This window comes from Oncorhynchus nerka, linkage group LG4 (assembly GCF_034236695.1).
Source record: "Oncorhynchus nerka isolate Pitt River linkage group LG4, Oner_Uvic_2.0, whole genome shotgun sequence".
Lineage (NCBI taxonomy): Eukaryota > Metazoa > Chordata > Actinopteri > Salmoniformes > Salmonidae > Oncorhynchus > Oncorhynchus nerka.
The window spans coordinates 13,339,129-13,360,521 of NC_088399.1; the positions used below are offsets into that span (position 1 = coordinate 13,339,129).

General features: G+C 40.7%; 1 protein-coding gene across 5 annotated transcripts in view; it reads left to right on the top strand.

Annotated features, from left to right (window-relative positions):
• Positions 1 to 21,393, top strand: part of LOC115124197 (3',5'-cyclic-AMP phosphodiesterase 4D-like) — a 457,268-nt gene that overhangs the window by 425,447 nt on the left and 10,428 nt on the right. For all 5 annotated transcript variants that reach the window (XM_065017241.1, XM_065017242.1, XM_065017244.1 and 2 more), the window contains 5 exons: positions 6,681 to 6,774; positions 8,523 to 8,704; positions 16,246 to 16,344; positions 16,515 to 16,679; positions 17,057 to 17,156. In XM_065017241.1, coding sequence (XP_064873313.1) covers positions 6,681 to 6,774; positions 8,523 to 8,704; positions 16,246 to 16,344; positions 16,515 to 16,679; positions 17,057 to 17,156 — 640 coding nt within the window. The remainder of the gene's footprint in view (positions 1 to 6,680; positions 6,775 to 8,522; positions 8,705 to 16,245; positions 16,345 to 16,514; positions 16,680 to 17,056; positions 17,157 to 21,393) is intronic.

Sequence of the window (21,393 nt, forward strand, 5' to 3'; positions counted from 1 at the left end):
CCTAGCTTTAGCCTAGCGTTAGCATTTTTACCTTATGATTATTTGGTTGTTGTTTCCTTTCTGGGGAATGACAATGGTTCCTAGCTAGCATTTGAAGCTAATTGTAAACAGCTTAGTGTAGTCGTAACATTTCACCAAAATCAGAAGAGATAGTTTGTCTACTTTGATGCTTGGTTCAACTTCTTGTTTTCTCTCGAAGCTAACTCCGGTGGTTGTATTGGTGTTGTAGCATAGCGTATTTTACAGCATTGACCAACTGTGCTGCACTCCAGCCCACAATCCCTCCCTTATGCTTTACTTTTACACCGTTGTCTTATTTGAGAGCTGTATACAGTATATGGTAATATTCCAAGAGTGTTTGTATGGGGTGTGTACACATAATCCACTACACACACAAGTAGACTAACACAGAATACACTAGTTGTGTCACGATATCAGACCTATCCAGATCATTCATCCCAGACCAAACTGCCACTTTTCTACAGCCATTCCCATTAAAACGACAATCGTTGTGCAGACGCATAATATCTACCAGCATCCCCTTTAAGAAGACACCCAACTACAGTATCATTGTGCTTCGGTCCTAGATAGGCCCTCCCCTTTAAGTACAGTAGAGAGCCACTACAGATCCCCATAGATTTGTTTTACAAATTAGCTCCTCCATGACCCGTCTGTCCCTGTGTGAAAGGCTGGCTGAGGACCAGAGCACTGGACTAGTGGGTGTTATATGAATAGTGCTGCACTGTTTCCCACCAGTGGAGGCTGCTGAGGGGAGGATGTGTGGAAGGTCTGTAGTGTCTGGAATGGAGTGAATCGAATGGTATCAAACACAAGTGTTCCATTCACTCCATTCCAGCCATTATTATGAGCTGTCCTCCCCTCAGTAGCCTCCACTGTTTTCTACCATCCCCAACCCTTCATTAGCTGTTCATCACAACCAGGAAGTGTTCATCAAAGACATACACTATATATACAAAAGTATGTGGACACCCCTTCAAATTAGTTACTGACAGGTGTATAAAATCAAACACACAGCCATGCAATCTCCATAGACAAACATTGACAGTAGAATAGCCTTACTGAAGAGCTCAGTGACTTTAAACGTGGCAAGATAAGATGCCACCTTTTCAATAAGTCAGTTTTTCACATTTCTGCCCTGTTAGAGCTGCCTCGGTATTTCTGTAAGTGCTGTTATTGTGAAGTGGAAACGTCTAGGAGCAACAACGGCTCAGCCGCGAAGTGGTAGGCCACACAAGCTCACAGAACAGGACCGACGAGTGTCTGAAGCACATAGCGCGTAAAAATCTTCTGTCCTCGGTTGCAACACTAACTACTGAGTTCCAAACTTCTCCTGGAAGTAACGTCAGCACTTTTTCCCTCAGAACAGCCTCAATTCTTCGGGGCGTGGAATCTACAAGGTGTCGAAAGTGTTCCACAGGGATGCTGACTCATGTTGACTCTAATGCTTCCCACAGTTGTGTCAAGTTGGCTGGATGTCCTTTGGGAGGTGGACCATTCTTGTGTGTGTGTATATATATATATACACACATATATATATATATACACACACACAAGAATGGTCCACCTCCCAAAGGACATCCAGCCAACTTGACACAACTGTGGGAAGCATTAGAGTCAACATGAGTCAGCATCCCTGTGGAACACTTTCGACACCTTGTAGATTCCACGCCCCGAAGAATTGAGGCTGTTCTGAGGGGAAAAGGGGGTGCAACGCAATATTGGGAAGATATTCCTAATGTTTTGTACACTCAGTGTATATAATAGTGTGTATAGACAGTATGGACACTATATGAATAGAAATTATGTGAACAGCAGTAGTTATATAGGATGAACAATGACTGGAATACAATATATACATATAAAGTGGGTAAAACAGTAGGTAGACATTATTTACTGTGGTTTCTGAGAATATACTGTACATTTTAATTACTGTATATTTTAAGACTACATATAATGCTTTATGTGGCATATATTTCACACAATGCATTGTACACTAGTGTAAAAGTTGTTCCTCTTCTCAGCAACAACCACTGTGGTTGATTCTTATAGTTTCAGAGGATGTGCGTCACTGATCTTCAACAGCTGGCTTTTTTTCAGTGAGCTGTGGATTTTTTAAGCTCGTCCCCTTCTCGTAAGGGGCTAGATAGTAGTAGTAAATCAGATCAAATGTTATTTGTCACATGCGCCAAATACAACTGGTATAGACTTCACAGTGAAATGCTTGCTTACGAGCCCTTAACCAACAATGTAGTTTATAAAGTAGTAACAAGAGGAATAAAATAAAATACACAAAAATGGAGCTATATACAGGAGTACCAGTACAGGAGTACCAGCACCAGATCAATGTGGAGCTATATACAGGGAGTACCAGTACCAGATCAATGTGGAGCTATATACAGGGAGTACCAGTACCAGATCAATGTGGAGCTATATACAGGGAGTACCAGTACCAGATCAATGTAGAGCTATATACAGGGAGTACCAGTACCAGATCAATGTGGAGCTATATACAAGGAGTACCAGTACCAGATCAATGTGGAGCTATATACAAGGAGTACCAGTACCAGATCAATGTGGAGCTACATACAGGGAGTACCAGTACCAGATCAATGTGCAGAGGTATGAAGTATTTTAGATAGATATGTGCATGAAGGCAGGGTAAAGTGACTTGTCATCAGGATAGATAATAATAAGAGTTAAATAAAGAACAGAGTAGAAGCAGCAAATGATTGTAAAGTGTAAAAGTGTGTGTATGTATGTGTGTTTGTGTGGTGTTGGTCTGTGTGTGTGTGTAGTGTATGTGTTTTGTGTGGGATTGTCAATGTGTGTGAGTAAGTGTGTATATGGTTTTCATTTCATATATAGTTTAGTAACAGTGCATATCAAATCAAATCAAATTTATTTATATAGCCCTTCGTACATCAACTGATATCTCAAAGTGCTGTACAGAAACCCAGCCTAAAACCCCAAACAGCAAGCATTGCAGGTGTAGAAGCACGGTGGCTAGGAAAAACTCCCTAGAAAGGCCAAAACCTAGGAAGAAACCTAGAGAGGAACCAGGCTATGTGGGGTGGCCAGTCCTCTTCTGGCTGTGCCGGGTGGAAATTATAACAGAACATGGCCAAGATGTTCAAATGTTCATAAATGACCAGCATGGTCGAATAATAATAAGGCAGAACAGTTGAAACTGGAGCAGCAGCACAGTCAGGTGGAAGTTGAAACTGGAGCAGCAGCATGGCCAGGTGGACTGGGGACAGCAAGGAGTCATCATGTCAGGTAGTCCTGGGGCATGGTCCTAGGGCTCAGGTCAGTTGAAACTGGAACAGCAGCATGGCCAGGTGGACTGGGGACAGCAAGGAGTCATCATGTCAGGTAGTCCTGGGGCATGGTCCTAGGGCTCAGGTCCTCCGAGAGAGAGAAAGAAAGAGAACGCACACTTAGATTCACACAGGACACGAATAGGACAGGAGAAGTACTCCAGATATAACAAACTAACTAGGGTCAGTGCAGATAGTTCAGGTACCATTCATTGACTTTAGCAGTCTGGCTATTTAACAGTCTTATAGCTTGGGGGTAGAAGCTGTCTTGGAGCCTGTTGGTCCGAGAGCCGATGCTCTGGTACCATTTGCCGGATGGTACAGTAGCAGAGTGAACAGTTTATGGCTTGGGTGGCTGGAGTTTTTGGTCATTTTTTGGGCCTTCCTCTGACGCCTGATATGGAGGTCCTGGATAGGATGGAGTTCGACCCCAGTGATGTACTGGGCTGTCCGTACCACACTCTCTTGAGCTTTACGGTCAAGGGGGTGCATTTGCCATACCAAGTGGTGATGTGAACTTTTTGAGGATCCGAGGGCCCATGCCAAATCTTTTTAGCACCCCGAGAGGGAAGAGGCTCTGCCGTGCCCTCTTCATGTCTGTGTGAGTGTGTGTGGACCATGTTTTGTCCTTAGTGATGTGCACGCCAAGGAAATTGAAGCTCTCGACCCGCTCCACTGCAGCCCCGTTGATGTGGATGGTTGCGTGCTCTCCCCTCTTTCTCCTACAGTCCATGTTCAGATCTTTGGTCTTACTGATGTTGAGGGAGAGGTTGCACTGTAATGTAACAGTGAACAATGAAAGAAAGGATAGTAAGTAGTATGTTTTTGTGAAGGTCGGTATAAAAGTTCTGGTAATCCATTACCCCTAAACATGCTACTTTTATTTGGTAAGTAGATCCAATTATTGATGTATTGCATATTGCACTGACACAGAAAATACTTGCACCGGACGTGATGACTATTTCTGACCGTCTAGACTTTAGTCAGTTACCTGGCTGATTTCAACATGGATTTGAAGTACTACTCCTTGTAATAAAAGTAGTAAAACAAAAAGTAGTAGTCCGGTCACCTGCATTGCTTGCTGTTTGGGGTTTTAGGCTGGGTTTCTGTACAGCACTTTGAGATATCAGCTGATGTAAGAAGGGCTATAGAAATACATTTGATTTGATATTCCGTCTGGCCCGGCAGCCTTGTGATTGTTAACCTGTATAAATGTTTTGCACGCATTGGCCACGGAGAGCGAGATCACACAGTCATCAGGAAAAACAGGGGCTTTCACCGCAAGGCACAGTGTTATACTCCTCGAAGTGAACCTAACAGGCATTCAGTTCATTTAGCTCTGCTTCGCTGGGTAACTCATGGCTAGTAGTTGTAGTAGTCTACATTAAGTTTACTCTGTCTTGTAAGTGTTCACCAAGACTATTGCCATATATACACACTGCTGATATCTCATCTGAGTAAATAGACATCCATTTGGACACCAAGATGAGTCCTATAATTAGACAGATGCACTGTGAGGACACCAAGATGAGTCCTATAATTAGACAGATGCACTGTGAGGACACCAAGATGAGTCCTATAATTTGAGTGATGCACTGTGAGGACACCAAGATGAGACCTATAATTAGACAGATGCACTGTGAGGACACCAAGATGAGTCCTATAATTAGACAGATCTAGGGTCTTCATTTTGACTTCATTATGTATTCATGTATTCAAACAGAGAAAATGGAATGCCAGATGAAGAGCGAGTGCTCTCGCTTCCATTTGGTCTCAGTGGCCGCTGATTGGTTAGCTCTCAGCGGCGGGCTGATGCGATTGGGTGAGAACCCAGGCAGTTGTTGACAGGAGTGCAGTCTTCCTCAGACGTGGCTAGCGTCATCTCCACAGCTACGTTAGGTCATCGCTGAAGAGCTAGTGGGAGATGCAGTCGACTAGTGTCCTTCTAATGCAGCTTCTTGTCTAACGGAGCTGTCGGACCCATTCTATCCTGTTATTCCTCATTGGATACTGTTATTGATAATACTTTACAATATTTTTTATAGCCATGCCTAGATTTCTTATAGTGATATAGTGATTTCTTTGTCTTTTTTGGACACTCCTGTTCTTGCTCCTTCTTTATCCAATCTTGTTACTAAGCCCTGGGATTATTTGCCTTTATTTGCCTGGGAAGAATTAGTTGATTATTTCATCAAGGCCCTGGGGACACTACTATATGGATGATGCCATGATTGATTGTATAACGAGGATTTGAGGGAAGCATTTTGTATACTTGTTTTGGATCTATCCATCTTTATGACTCTTTACATTTGATTGACTGCGTTGAAAATGCCGGAGGCAAACTACTTACGTTCTGTGTCATGGGGATACATAAAAGTATGTTGTCCATGATGCTAATTTTGAATTCAATAAAATTCAGTGCTGAGTTCATTAGGCACCAAATTGAAGAATACAGAATACAGACTAAACAGGGAGAGACAACCTGAGCTACCTGGTCCAATAAGAAACTCTCGTGTTTTCCATCATGTGCCGTAATGAACATGACCCAAATGGCCAAGCTTATGTGAAAGCTTGTAGGTTCTCCTGGCCGCCTTTGGATTATGTCTATTCATTCAGTGTTATTCCAATCCCGTGAGAGAAGGGTTTACTTTACTCATTTGTTAAAGTGTTCCCATCAATGCAGTCATTTAGATCATAAGGGTAAATAATGTGACATCGTTGTGATGATCTGTGATGTATGTAGAGTAGGAGAGATTGGAGATAGCAGTAACTAGTGCAGGAACTAGTCGTATTTCCACCTCAGCATTGTGTCAGAATTTGTTAGCCATATTGTATAGATTTGTTTATGCAAATGTGCTGTGGGTAGACTTATGTATTTAGCTGTTTTGTTGTTGAGGACGAGCTGCCTACTTGTCTCTTTCAAAGTCATATGGAAATTGCTGTGCTCAAACATGAAAGAAGTATCACACTCCAGTCATTGGTGAATAGTATGTGAAATAAGGCAAAAATAATAGTTCCGCAGAACCTCATCCTTAAATCAAACCAGACATACTATCTGAACTATGTTTGCAGTTGCTACTCACAGTATCTGTGAGAGTCTGCTGAAAGTGCCTGAACTTCATAATGCATGGTAAAAACATCCGATAATGACAGAAAGAGAATATCATTATATTCCATCTAAGCAAGTCTCATTGAGATCAAAAGTCTGTTACTGTTTCCCATTTATATACAATGTCATGTATGTGTAAGAGTAACGCTTTCTTTCTTTCACCCTCACTCTGTCTCTCTCTCCCACTCCATCTCTCTCTTTCTTTCTCTCTCTCACTCCCTGTCTGTGTCCAGTTCAAGAGGATGTTGAACAGGGAGCTGTCTCACCTGTCTGAGATGAGTCGCTCAGGGAACCAGGTCTCTGAGTTCATCTCCAGCACCTTCTTAGGTAAGACTGGCTGACCTTGCTGTGTGATTTTCAGTATTTATAACAACAAGTTCAAGTCGAATCAAAGTTTATTGGTTGGGTACACAGTTTAGCAGATGTTATAGCGGGTACAGCTAAATGCTTATGTTACAATCTCCTGACAATGCAGTAAAATGGCAAACAGGTACACAAACAATCAATTTTCAAAATAAATAAACTGAAAGAACAACAAGTACCAATCCTCCATGGTCCCCAAGAAATCCCTGAGGTCCCCAAACAGTCCCCATTCCCCAAGGTCCCCAAACAGTCCCCATTCCCCAAACAGTCCCGAGCAGTCCTGGTCTCCGAGGTCCACAAGCAGTCCCCATTCCCCAAGGTCCCCAAACAATCCCCAGTCTCCAAGGTCCCCAAACAGTTCCAAGTCTCCAAGATCCCAAAGCAGACCCCAGTCTCCTAGGTCCCCAAGCAGTACCCAAGGTCCCCAAACAGTCCACAGTCTCCAATGTCCCTAAGCAGTACCCAAGATCCTCAAGCAGTCCCCAAAGTCCCCAAACAGTCCCCAGTCACCAAGGTCCCCAAACAGTTCCCCGTCTCCAAGTTCCCCAAACAGTCCCTAGTCTCCAAGTTCCTCTAACAATTCCCGGTTTCCAAGTTTCCCAAACAGTCCCCTGTCTCCAAGGTCTCTAAACAGTTCTCAGTCTCCAAGGTCCCCAAACAGGGTCCAGTCTCCAAGGTCCCCAAATAGTCTCCAAGAGACAAGTAAAGAATCTCAATCACTCAGTCCACAAATTTCCCCTGAAACTGAAACTCCCAATCCCCCCAAAGCCTCAAAATCATATGGGTACAACAATCCATTCTGTTTTATTAAAAGCTACCATGGGCGATGTGCATGTGTGTGTTAGATAGTTAATAAGGGCCAATCCTAACTTGAGATCAGTGTGTGTTACTCAAGTCCCCAATTGACCTCAATAGAGGTCTGTGCATAAGAAAGCGCTGCTCTGCCCTGTTTATAACACCATCAACAAGGCAGGTCCTACAGGCCCTAGTTTTGTTGCAGCTGGACTACTGGTTCATCACTACTTGTATTTGGAAGAAATATTGACTTGTTGAATGCACTGAGCTGTCTGTTTAAACTACTAGCACACAGCTCAGACACCCATACATACCGCACAAGACATGCCACCAGTGGTCTCTTCGTAATCCCCCAGTCCAGGACAGACTATGGGAGGTGCACAGTACTCTATTCCACATCAAGTAACTGATGCAAGCAGTAAAATCTGATTGGAAAAACAGAGATAAAAATACACCTTTGAAGACACACACACACACACGCACAGGCCCAGACACACACACACACACACACACACACACACACACACACACACACACACACACACACACGCACAGGCACAGGCCCAGACACACACACACACACACACACACACACACACACACACACACGCCCAGACACACGCATACACACATGATAACATGGATTTTGTATTGTAGATATGTAGTAGTAGAGTAGCGGCCTGAGGGAACACAATGTGTTGTAAATTCTGTTGTGTAATGTAATGCTTGTTTGTTGTTGTATTGTATATAACTGCCTTAAATTTGCTGGTGATCCATAATGAATAGAAATACATGATTAGGGGACAATGTGATCTTAAGTTAGGATTTGGCCCTAAAAGCACAAAATAGGCCCCAAAAAAATCCCTTTGCGTATTGTCTATTGGTCCTCTAACTATTTCCTACTTCTCTCCCCCCAGACAAGCAGCATGACGTGGAGATGCCATGTCCACAGACGCAGAAAGAGAGGACGGACAAGAAGAACGCCAAGCCCATGTGTCAGATCAGTGGCGTGAAGAAGCTGCAGCACAGCACTAGCCTCTCCAACTCTAATATACCTCGCTTCGGGGTCAAGACCGACACAGAGGACCAACTGGCTACGGTGAAGGAGCTTTTTGACTTTATATTGACATTTGAGTCATTTAACAGTTGCTCTTAGCTTCTCTTAACTAGAGTGTATTCCAGGAAGGTTAAACAAACGCGTACCAGAGCAGTCTGATCATCATGGCACGCTTTTGTTGAATAGAGTAAATAGTAGAGGAAATTATTTATCTGATATTAACTTAGGAATTACTGCTGTTGTGCCCTTGAGCAAGGGACTTAACCTCTACATAGCTATATAATCCCTGGCTGGGCTTTTATCTGGACTTTCCCCAAGGTGAAGAGAAGCCTGACCCCGGGCCTCTTCATTGTATGCTATTTTTATTATTATTCTAGTCGTTATCCCACTGATCCTTGTTGATAGTACTGTCCCGCACCGTCGTAGCTAGCTAGAGGTTGACGCCAGAGCTAGACCATGTTCTAGTGCTTATTAACCTTCTAGCACTCATCACCAATTAGAATTTAGGCTGAAACTGATTTGATCAAGTTTGACGTAGTAGATGTCCCACACAGTGATGAGGACTACATTGGTTCTATTGAGATCCAGGAAATAGGATGCCTTAAAGGGTCACCTCTGTAATGTTACACCAATAGGATGCCTTAAAGGGTCACCTCTGTAATGTTACACCAATAGGATGCCTTAAAGGGTCACCTCTGTAATGTTACACCAATAGGATGCCTTAAAGGGTCACCTCTGTAATGTTACACCAATAGGATGCCTTAAAGGGTCACCTCTGTAATGTTACACCAATAGGATGCCTTAAAGGGTCACCTCTGTAATGTTAGTTGTTAGATCTCAGTTGTCAGTTGTTAGATAACAGTTGTCAGACTGTTAGACTGTTAGACATCAGTTGTCAGTTGTCAGACTGTTAGATCTCAGTTGTCAGTTGTCAGACTGTTAGATCTCAGTTGTCAGTTGTCAGACTGTTAGACCTCAGTTGTCAGACTGTTAGACCTCAGTTGTCAGACTGTTAGACCTCAGTTGTCAGACTGTTAGACCTCAGTTGTCAGACTGTTAGATCTCAGTTGTCAGTTGTCAGACTGTTAGACCTCAGTTGTCAGACTGTTAGACCTCAGTTGTCAGACTGTTAGACCTCAGTTGTCAGTTGTCAGACTGTTAGATCTCAGTTGTCAGACTGTTAGACTGTTAGACATCAGTTGTCAGTTGTCAGACTGTTAGATCTCAGTTGTCAGTTGTAAGACTGTTAGACATCAGTTGTCAGTTGTCAGACTGTTAGATCTCAGTTGTCAGTTGTCAGACTGTTAGATCTCAGTTGTCAGTTGTCAGACTGTTAGACCTCAGTTGTCAGACTGTTAGACCTCAGTTAGACCTCAGTTGTCAGACTGTTAGACCTCAGTTGTCAGACTGTTAGATCTCAGTTGTCAGTTGTCAGACTGTTAGACCTCAGTTGTCAGACTGTTAGACCTCAGTTGTCAGACTGTTAGACCTCAGTTGTCAGTTGTCAGACTGTTAGATCTCAGTTGTCAGACTGTTAGACCTCAGTTGTCAGACTGTTAGATCTCGTTGTCAGACTGTTAGATCTCAGTTGTCAGTTGTCAGACTGTTAGATCTCAGTTGTCAGTTGTCAGACTGTTAGACCTCAGTTGTCAGACTGTTAGACCTCAGTTGTCAGACTGTTAGATCTCAGTTGTCAGTTGTCAGACTGTTAGACCTCAGTTGTCAGACTATTAGATCTCAGTTGTCAGTTGTCAGACTGTTAGATCTCAGTTGTCAGACTGTTAGATCTCAGTTGTCAGTTGTTAGACTGTTAGACCTCAGTTGTCAGACTGTTAGATCTCAGTTGTCAGTTGTAAGACTGTTAGATATCAGTTGTCAGTTGTCAGACTGTTAGATCTCAGTTGTCAGTTGTCAGACTGTTAGATCTCAGTTGTCAGTTGTCAGACTGTTAGACCTCAGTTGTCAGACTGTTAGATCTCAGTTGTCAGACTGTTAGATCTCAGTTGTCAGTTGTTAGATCTCAGTTGTCAGACTGTTAGACCTCAGTTGTCAGACTGTTAGATGTCAGTTGTAAGACTGTTAGACATCAGTTGTCAGTTGTCAGACTGTTAGATCTCAGTTGTCAGTTGTCAGACTGTTAGATCTCAGTTGTCAGTTGTCAGACTGTTAGACCTCAGTTGTCAGACTGTTAGAACTCAGTTGTCAGACTGTTAGACCTCAGTTGTCAGACTGTTAGACCTCAGTTGTCAGACTGTTAGACCTCAGTTGTCAGTTGTCAGACTGTTAGATCTCAGTTGTCAGACTGTTGGACCTCAGTTGTCAGACTGTTGGACCTCAGTTGTCAGACTGTTAGACCTCAGTTGTCAGACTGTTAGATCTCGTTGTCAGACTGTTAGATCTCAGTTGTCAGTTGTCAGACTGTTAGATCTCAGTTGTCAGTTGTCAGACTGTTAGACCTCAGTTGTCAGACTGTTAGATCTCAGTTGTCAGTTGTCAGACTGTTAGACCTCAGTTGTCAGACTGTTAGATCTCAGTTGTCAGTTGTCAGACTGTTAGATCTCAGTTGTCAGTTGTCAGACTGTTAGACCTCAGTTGTCAGACTGTTAGATCTCAGTTGTCAGACTGTTAGATCTCAGTTGTCAGTTGTTAGACTGTTAGACCTCAGTTGTCAGACTGTTAGATCTCAGTTGTCAGTTGTAAGACTGTTAGACATCAGTTGTCAGTTGTCAGACTGTTAGATCTCAGTTGTCAGTTGTCAGACTGTTAGATCTCAGTTGTCAGTTGTCAGACTGTTAGACCTCAGTTGTCAGACTGTTAGACCTCAGTTGTCAGACTGTTGGACCTCAGTTGTCAGACTGTTAGACCTCAGTTGTGAGTTGTCAGACTGTTAGACCTCAGTTGTCAGTTGTCAGACTGTTAGATCTCAGTTGTCAGTTGTCAGACTGTTGGACCTCAGTTGTCAGACTGTTAGATCTCAGTTGTCAGACTGTTAGATCTCAGTTGTCAGTTGTCAGACTGTTAGACCTCAGTTGTCAGACTGTTAGATCTCAGTTGTCAGTTGTCAGACTGTTAGACCTCAGTTGTCAGACTGTTGGACCTCAGTTGTCAGACTGTTAGACCTCAGTTGTCAGACTGTTAGATCTCAGTTGTCAGACTGTTAGATCTCAGTTGTCAGACTGTTAGACCTCAGTTGTCAGACTGTTAGACCTCAGTTATCAGTTGTCAGACTGTTAGACCTCAGTTGTCAGTTGTCAGTTGTCAGACTATTAGATCTCAGTTGTCAGTTGTCAGACTGTTAGACCTCAGTTGTCAGACTGTTGGACCTCAGTTGTCAGACTGTTAGACCTAAGTTGTCAGACTGTTAGATCTCAGTTGTCAGTTGTCAGACTGTTAGACCTCAGTTGTCAGACTGTTAGACCTCAGTTATCAGACTGTTAGACCTCAGTTGTCAGTTGTCAGACTGTTAGACCTCAGTTGTCAGACTGTTAGACCTCAGTTATCAGACTGTTAGACCTCAGTTGTCAGTTGTCAGACTGTTAAACCTCAGTTGTCAGTTGTCAGGCTGTTAGACCTCAGTTGTCAGACTGTTAGATCTCAGTTGTCAGGCTGTTAGACCTCAGTTGTCAGACTGTTAGATCTCAGTTGTCAGTTGTCAGACTGTTAGACCTCAGTTGTCAGACTGTTAGACCTCAGTTGTCAGACTGTTGGACCTCAGTTGTCAGACTGTTAGACCTCCGTTGTCAGACTGTTAGACCTCAGTTGTCAGTTGTCAGACTGTTAGATCTCAGTTGTCAGATGTCAGACTGTTAGACCTCAGTTGTCAGAATGTTAGACCTCAGTTGTCAGACTGTTAGACCTCAGTTGTCAGACAGTTAGACCTCAGTTGTCAGACTGTTAGACCTCAGTTGTCAGTTGTCAGACTATTAGACCTCAGTTGTCAGACTGTTAGACCTCAGTTATCAGACTGTTAGACCTCAGTTGTCAGTTGTCAGACTGTTAGACCTCAGTTGTCAGTTGTCAGACTGTTAGACCTCAGTTGTCAGACTGTTAGATCTCAGTTGTCAGGCTGTTAGACCTCAGTTGTCAGACTGTTAGACCTCAGTTGTCAGACTGTTAGACCTCAGTTTTCAGTTGTCAGACTGTTAGACCTCAGTTGTCAGTTGTCACTGTTAGACCTCAGTTGTCAGACTGTTAGACCTCAGTTGTCAGACTGTTAGATATCAGTTGTCAGTTGTAACTGTTAGACCTCAGTTGTCAGACTGTTAGATCTCAGTTGTCAGTTGTCAGACTGTTAGATGTCAGTTGTCAGACTGTTAGACCTCAGTTGTCAGTTGTCAGACTGTTAGACCTCAGTTGTCAGACTGTTAGACCTCAGTTTTCAGTTGTCAGACTGTTAGATCTCAGTTGTCAGACTGTTAGACCTCAGTTGTCAGACTGTTAGACCTCAGTTGTCAGACTGTTAGACCTCAGTTGTCAGACTGTTAGATCTCAGTTGTCAGACTGTTAAACCTCAGTTGTCAGTTGTCACTGCTAGACCTCAGTTGTCAGACTGTTAGACCTCAGTTGTCAGACTGTTAGTTGTCAGTTGTCAGACTGTTAGATCTCAGTTGTCAGTTGTCACTGTTAGACCTCAGTTGTCAGACTGTTAGACCTCAGTTGTCAGAATGTTAGACCTCAGTTGTCAGACTGTTAGACCTCAGTTGTCAGACTGTTGGACCTCAGTTGTCAGACTGTTAGACCTCAGTTGTCAGACTGTTAGACCTCAGACTGTTAGACCTCAGTTGTCAGACTGTTAGACCTCAGTTGTCAGTTGTCAGACTGTTAGACCTCAGTTGTCAGACTGTTAGATCTCAGTTGTCAGGCTGTTAGACCTCAGTTGTCAGACTGTTAGACCTCAGTTTTCAGTTGTCAGATTGTTAGACCTCAGTTGTCAGTTGTCACTGTTAGACCTCAGTTGTCAGACTGTTAGACCTCAGTTGTCAGTTGTCAGACTGTTAGATCTCAGTTGTCAGTTGTCAGACTGTTATACCTCAGTTGTCAGTTGTCAGACTGTTAGACCTCAGTTGTCAGACTGTTAGACCTCAGTTGTCAGACTGTTAGATCTCAGTTTTCAGTTGTTAGACTGTTAGTTGTCAGTTGTCAGACTGTTAGTTGTCAGTTGTCAGACTGTTAGACCTCAGTTGTCAGACTGTTAGTTGTCAGTTGTCAGACTGTTAGACCTCAGTTGTCAGACTGTTAGTTGTCAGTTGTCAGACTGTTAGACCTCAGTTGTCAGTTGTCAGACTGTTAGATCTCAGTTGTCAGTTGCCAGACTGTTAGACCTCAGTTTTCAGACTGTTAGATCTCAGTTGTCAGTTGTCAGACTGTTAGACCTCAGTTGTCAGACTGTTAGATCTCAGTTGTCAGTTGTCAGACTGTTAGACCTCAGTTGTCAGACTGTTATACCTCAGTTGTCAGACTGTTGGACCTCAGTTGTCAGACTGTTAGACCTCAGTTGTCAGACTGTTAGACCTCAGTTGTCAGTTGTCAGACTGTTAGACCTCAGTTGTCAGACTGTTAGATCTCAGTTATCAGACTGTTAGACCTCAGTTGTCAGTTGTCAGACTGTTAGACCTCAGTTGTCAGTTCTCAGACTGTTAGACCTCAGTTGTCAGACTGTTAGACCTCAGTTGTCAGACTGTTAGATATCAGTTGTCAGTTGTCACTGTTAGATCTCAGTTTTCAGTTGTCAGACTGTTAGTTGTCAGTTTTCAGACTGTTAGACCTCAGTTGTCAGACTGTTAGATCTCAGTTGTCAGTTGTCAGACTGTTCGACCTCAGTTGTCAGTTGTCAGACTGTTAGTTGTCAGTTGTCAGACTGTTAGACCTCAGTTGTCAGTTGTCAGACTGTTCGTTGTCAGTTGTCAGACTGTTAGACCTCAGTTGTCAGTTGTCAGTTGTCAGACTGTTAGTTGTCAGTTGTCAGACTGTTAGACCTCAGTTGTCAGTTGTCAGACTGTTAGATCTCAGTTGTCAGTTGTCAGACTGTTAGTTGTCAGTTGTCAAACTGTTAGACCTCAGTTGTCAGTTGTCAGACTGTTAGTTGTCAGTTGTAAGACTGTTAGACCTCAGTTGTCAGTTGTCAGACTGTTAGTTGTCAGTTGTCAGACTGTTAGACCTCAGTTGTCAGTTGTCAGACCGTAAGACCTCAGTTGTCAGTTGTCAGACTGTTAGACCTCAGTTGTCAGTTGTCAGTTGTCAGACTGTTAGACCTCAGTTGTCAGTTGTCAGACTGTTAGACCTCAGTTTTCAGTTGTCAGACTGTTAGATCTCAGTTGTCAGACTGTTAGATCTCAGTTGTCAGACTGTTAGATCTCAGTTGTCAGACTGTTAGATCTCAGTTGTCAGACTGTTAGATCTCAGTTGTCAGACTGTTAGATCTCAGTTGTCAGACTGTTTGATCTCAGTTGTCAGACTGTTCGAAAGACCTTGTCTCTTACATCTTTATGTTATTTATCCCCAGACAGTGAAGATTTACCTACAATGCCGTTTCGATTGAATTCCATCTTATGCCTGATATAATTTATGGAAAATTTGTATTTTATTTAACCCGGTAAGATGACTGAGAACACATTCTCATTTACAGGAATGACCTGTGGAATTGTTACCGGGGAGAGGAGGGGGGATGAATTAGCCAATTGTAAACTGTGACCATGAGGGTATGCGGGCCAGATTGGGAATTTAGCCAGAACACTGGGGTTAACACCCCTACTCGTACAATAAGTGCCATGGAATCTTTAGTGACCACAGAGTCAGGACACCCGTTTAACATCCTATTCAAAAGACGACACCGTACACAGGCCAATGCCCCCAATCACTGCAATGGGGCATTGGGATATTTTTTGCATACTCACCAGATATGTCACCATTTTTTCAACAACAAAAAATGCCACCTTTATTTAACTAGGCATGTCAGTTAAGGACAGATTCTTACTTTCAATGACAGCCTAGGAACACTGGGTTAACTGCCTTGTTCAGGGGCAGAACGACAGATTTTTACTTTGTCAGCTCGGGGATTTGATCTTGCAACCTTTTGGTTACTAGTCCAACACTCTAACCACTGGGCTACCTGCCGCACCATTGAGCATGTTTGGGATGCTCTGGATTGATGGCATGTTCCAGTTCCCAACCATTTCCAGCAACTTCGCACAGCCATTGAAGAGGAGTGGGACAACATTCCACAGGCCACAATCAACAGCCTGATCAACTCTATGTGAAGGAGATGTGTTGCACTGCATGAGGCGGTTACACCAGATCCTGATTGGTTTTCTGATTCACGCCCTTACCTTTTCTTTTAAGGGATCTGTGACCAACATATGCATACATGTATCTGTATTCCCAATCGTGAAATCCATAAATTAGGGCCTAATGAATTTATTTTAATTGACTGATTTCCTTATGTGAACTGTAACACAGTAACATCTTTGAAATGATTGCATGTTGCATTTATATTTGTGTTCAGTATATATATACTGTATACTGTCTCCTATGATGTGTTTGGGTGAAAGTGGTGTGTGTAAAATGGCCTTGATGTCTGATTTCAGGAGCTTGAGGACCTCAATAAATGGGGCCTTAATCTTTTTAAAGTCACCGAGCTTTCAGGAAACCGGCCTTTAACAGTCATGATGTACACAATTTTCCAGGTGAGGACGTTTATACAATTATAAAAAACCTTTATAAAAACTGTTGTTTTACCTTGCTGGAATTTATACAGCTAACTATGTTTGTGTGCGTCCGTGAATGTATGTGTGAATAGCAGTTTGTTATTGTAACCTCTTGTTTTGACAGTGTCACATTTTTCTCTCATTTTCAGGAAAGAGATTTATTAAAAACATTCAAAATACCATTAGACACCTTTATAACCTACCTGATGACTCTAGAAGACCATTACCACGGCGATGTAGCCTATCACAATAACATCCATGCTGCTGATGTCACCCAGTCCACTCACGTGCTGCTGTCCACGCCTGCTCTAGAGGTAGGGGAATGTACCATCTCCGTTGCTTTATGGGGGAATCTTTGTTGGGAGGATTTGATACAGTGCTGTTAGCATGGCCCCCTCTTTTTACATTTTAGCTCATGTTTTGTTAATAATGTGACTTTTAAACATACACTAATGATATTAGTTTTCATATTTGTCTTGTTTAAAACTGGCTTTAAATGTAGCCTGAGTTGTGTTCATTAGGGAAGGCAATATAAAATGTTTTTAAACATTTTGCAACGGACAACAAAAATGACATGTTCCTGGTGCTGACAAATAGTGAGGTTATACCGTGAGATTGTATGAAACTTTTTTGTCCCATTTCTGTTCTGAAGTGCTGCTCATGTAGATTGTTCCACCTATTTTCTTCACAGGCTGTGTTCACAGACCTGGAAATCCTAGCTGCCATCTTTGCCAGTGCTATTCATGACGTCGACCACCCTGGGGTCTCCAACCAGTTTCTCATCAGCACCAGTGAGTGGCCTTTCCAATGTTATGATTTGTCTGCCTTCAGTTCCGTGCTGTTTCTTTTATCACAATGTATATCCTTTATCATAATGTATATGGCTGTTTTAACATGAGCTTCTCTCTTCTGGGTTTACACACATAGTGAGAAAGGTTTGCTGCTGACACACTGGCGCATTTCATAAACTCTCTTTTAATCCCCCCCATATAATACACATAATACATGGAGTACATGGAATACATGTAATGCACATAATACATTGAATACATATAATACACATAACACATGGAATCCATGGAATACACGGAATACATGGAATTCATATAATACATATTACATATAATACACTGAATATATGGAATACATATAATACATGTGATACATGGAATACACATCATCCATGGAATACACGGAATACATGGAATCCCTGGAATACAAGGAATATATGGAATACATGGAATACATATAATACACAAAATATATGGAATACACATTATACACATAAAACATGGAATACTACATATAATACATGGAATACATATAGTACATGGAATACATGGAATACATATAGTACATGGAATACATATAATACATGGAATACATATAGTACATGGAATACATATAGTACATGGAATACATATAATACATGGAATACATATAATACATGGAATACATATAGTACATGGAATACATATAATACATATAATACATATAGTACATGGAATACATATAATACATGGAATACATATAGTACATGGAATACATGGAATACATATAATACATGGAATACATATAGTACATGGAATACATATAATACATATAGTACATGGAATACATATAATACACGGAATACATATAGTACATGGAATACATGGAATACATATAGTACATGGAATACATGGAATACATATAGTACATGGAATACATATAATACATGGAATACATATAGTACATGGAATACATGGAATACATATAGTACATGGAATACATGGAATACATGGAATACATATAGTACATGGAATACATATAATACATGGAATACATATAGTACATGGAATACATATAATACATGGAATACATATAATACATGGAATAAATATAATACACATACTACATGGAATGCATATAATACATGGAATACATATAGTACATGGAATACATGGAATACATATAGTACATGGAATACATATAGTACATGGAATACATATAATACATGGAATACATATAGTACATGGAATACATATAGTACATGGAATACATATAATACATATAATACATGGAATACATATAGTACATGGAATACATGGAATACATATAATACACATACTAATATCAAATCAAATCGAGCCCTTCGTACATCAGCTGATATCATGGCAGGTGTAGAAGCACGGTGGCTAGGAAAAACTCCCTAGAAAGGCCAAACCTAGGATGAAACCTAGAGGAACCAGGCTATGTGGGGTGGCCAGTCCTCTTCTAATACATATAATACATGGAATACATATAGTACATGGAATACATATAATACATATAATACATGGAATACATATAGTACATGGAATACATATAATACATGGAACACATATAATACATGGAATAAATATAATACACATACTACATGGAATGCATATAATACATGGAACACATATAATACATGGAATACATATAATACACATACTACATGGAATACATATAATACATATAATACATGGAATACATATAATACATATAATACACATACTACATGGAATGCATATAATACATATAATACATGGAATACATATAGTACATGGAATGCATATAATACATGGAATACATATAGTATAATATATGGACTACATATAGTACACATAATACATAATGCATATAATACATATAATACATATAATACATGGAATACATATAGTACATATAATACATATAGTACATGGAATATATATAATACGTATAATACATGGAATACATATAGTACATATAATACATATAATACATGGAATATCAAATCAAATCGAATTTATTTATATAGCCCTTCGTACATCAGCTGATATCTCAAAGTGCTGTACAGAAACCCAGCCTAAAACCCCAAACAGCAAGCAATGCAGGTGTAGAAGCACGGTGGCTAGGAAAAACTCCCTAGAAAGGCCAAAACCTAGGATGAAACCTAGAGAGGAACCAGGCTATGTGGGGTGGCCAGTCCTCTTCTAGCTGTGCCGGGTGGAGATTATAACAGAACATGGCCAAGATGTTCAAATGTTCATAAATGACCAGCATGGTCGAATAATAATAAGGCAGAACAGTTGAAACTGGAGCAGCAGCACAGCCAGGTGGACTGGGGACAGCAAGGAGTCATCATGTCAGGTAGTCCTGGGGCATGGTCCTAGGCCTCAGGTCCTCCGAGAGAGAGAAAGAAAGAGAGAAGGAGAGAATTAGAGAACGCACACTTAGATTCACACAGGACACCGAATAGGACAGGAGAAGTTCTCCAGATATAACAAACTGACCCTAGCCCCCCCGACACAAACTACTGCAGCATAATGAATACATATAGTACATATAATACATATAATACACATACTACATGGAATACATATAGTACATATAATACATATAGTACATAGAATACATATAATAAACATACTACATGGAATACATATAATACATATAATACATGGAATACATATAATACATGGAATAAATATAATACACATACTACATGGAATGCATATAATACATGGAACACATATAATACATGGAATACATATAATGCACATACTACATGGAATACATATAATACATATAATACATGGAATACATATAATACATATAATACACATACTACATGGAATGCATATAATACATATAATACATGGAATACATATAGTACATGGAATGCATATAATACATGGAATACATATAGTATAATATATGGACTACATATAGTACACATAATACATAATGCATATAATACATATAATACATATAGTACATGGAATATATATAATACATATAATACATGGAATACATATAGTACATATAATACATATAGTACATGGAATATATATAATACGTATAATACATGGAATACATATAGTACATATAATACATATAATACATGGAATATCAAATCAAATCGAATTTATTTATATAGCCCTTCGTACATCAGCTGATATCTCAAAGTGCTGTACAGAAACCCAGCCTAAAACACCCAAACAGCAAGCAATGCAGGTGTAGAAGCACGGTGGCTAGGAAAAACTCCCTAGAAAGGCCAAAACCTAGGAAGAAACCTAGAGAGGAACCAGGCTATGTGGGGTGGCCAGTCCTCTTCTAGCTGTGCCGGGTGGAGATTATAACAGAACATGGCCAAGATGTTCAAATGTTCATAAATGACCAGCATGGTCGAATAATAATAAGGCAGAACAGTTGAAACTGGAGCAGCAGCACAGCCAGGTGGACTGGGGACAGCAAGGAGTCATCATGTCAGGTAGTCCTGGGGCATGGTCCTAGGCCTCAGGTCCTCCGAGAGAGAGAAAGAAAGAGAGAAGGAGAGAATTAGAGAACGCACACTTAGATTCACACAGGACACCGAATAGGACAGGAGAAGTTCTCCAGATATAATAAACTGACCCTAGCCCCCCCGACACAAACTACTGCAGCATAATGAATACATATAGTACATATAATACATATAATACACATACTACATGGAATACATATAGTACATATAATACATATAATACATGGAATACATATAATACATGGAATACATATAATACATGGACTACATATAATACATGGAATACGTATAGTACATATAATACATATAGTACATATAATACATGGAATACATGGAATACATATAGTACATATAATACACATACTACATGGAATACATATAATACATGTAATACATGGACTTCATGGACTACATATAATACATATAGTACATGGAATATATATAATACATATAATACATGGAATACATATAATACATGTAATACATGGACTTCATGGAATACATGGACTACATATAATACATATAGTACATGGAATATATATAATACATGGAATACATATAATACATGGATTACATATCATACATGGAATACATATAGTACCTATACTACATATAATCCACATACTACATGGAATACATATAATGCATGGAATACATGGACTACATGGAATACATGGACTACATATAATACATATAGTACATGGAATACATATAGTACATATAATACATGGAAT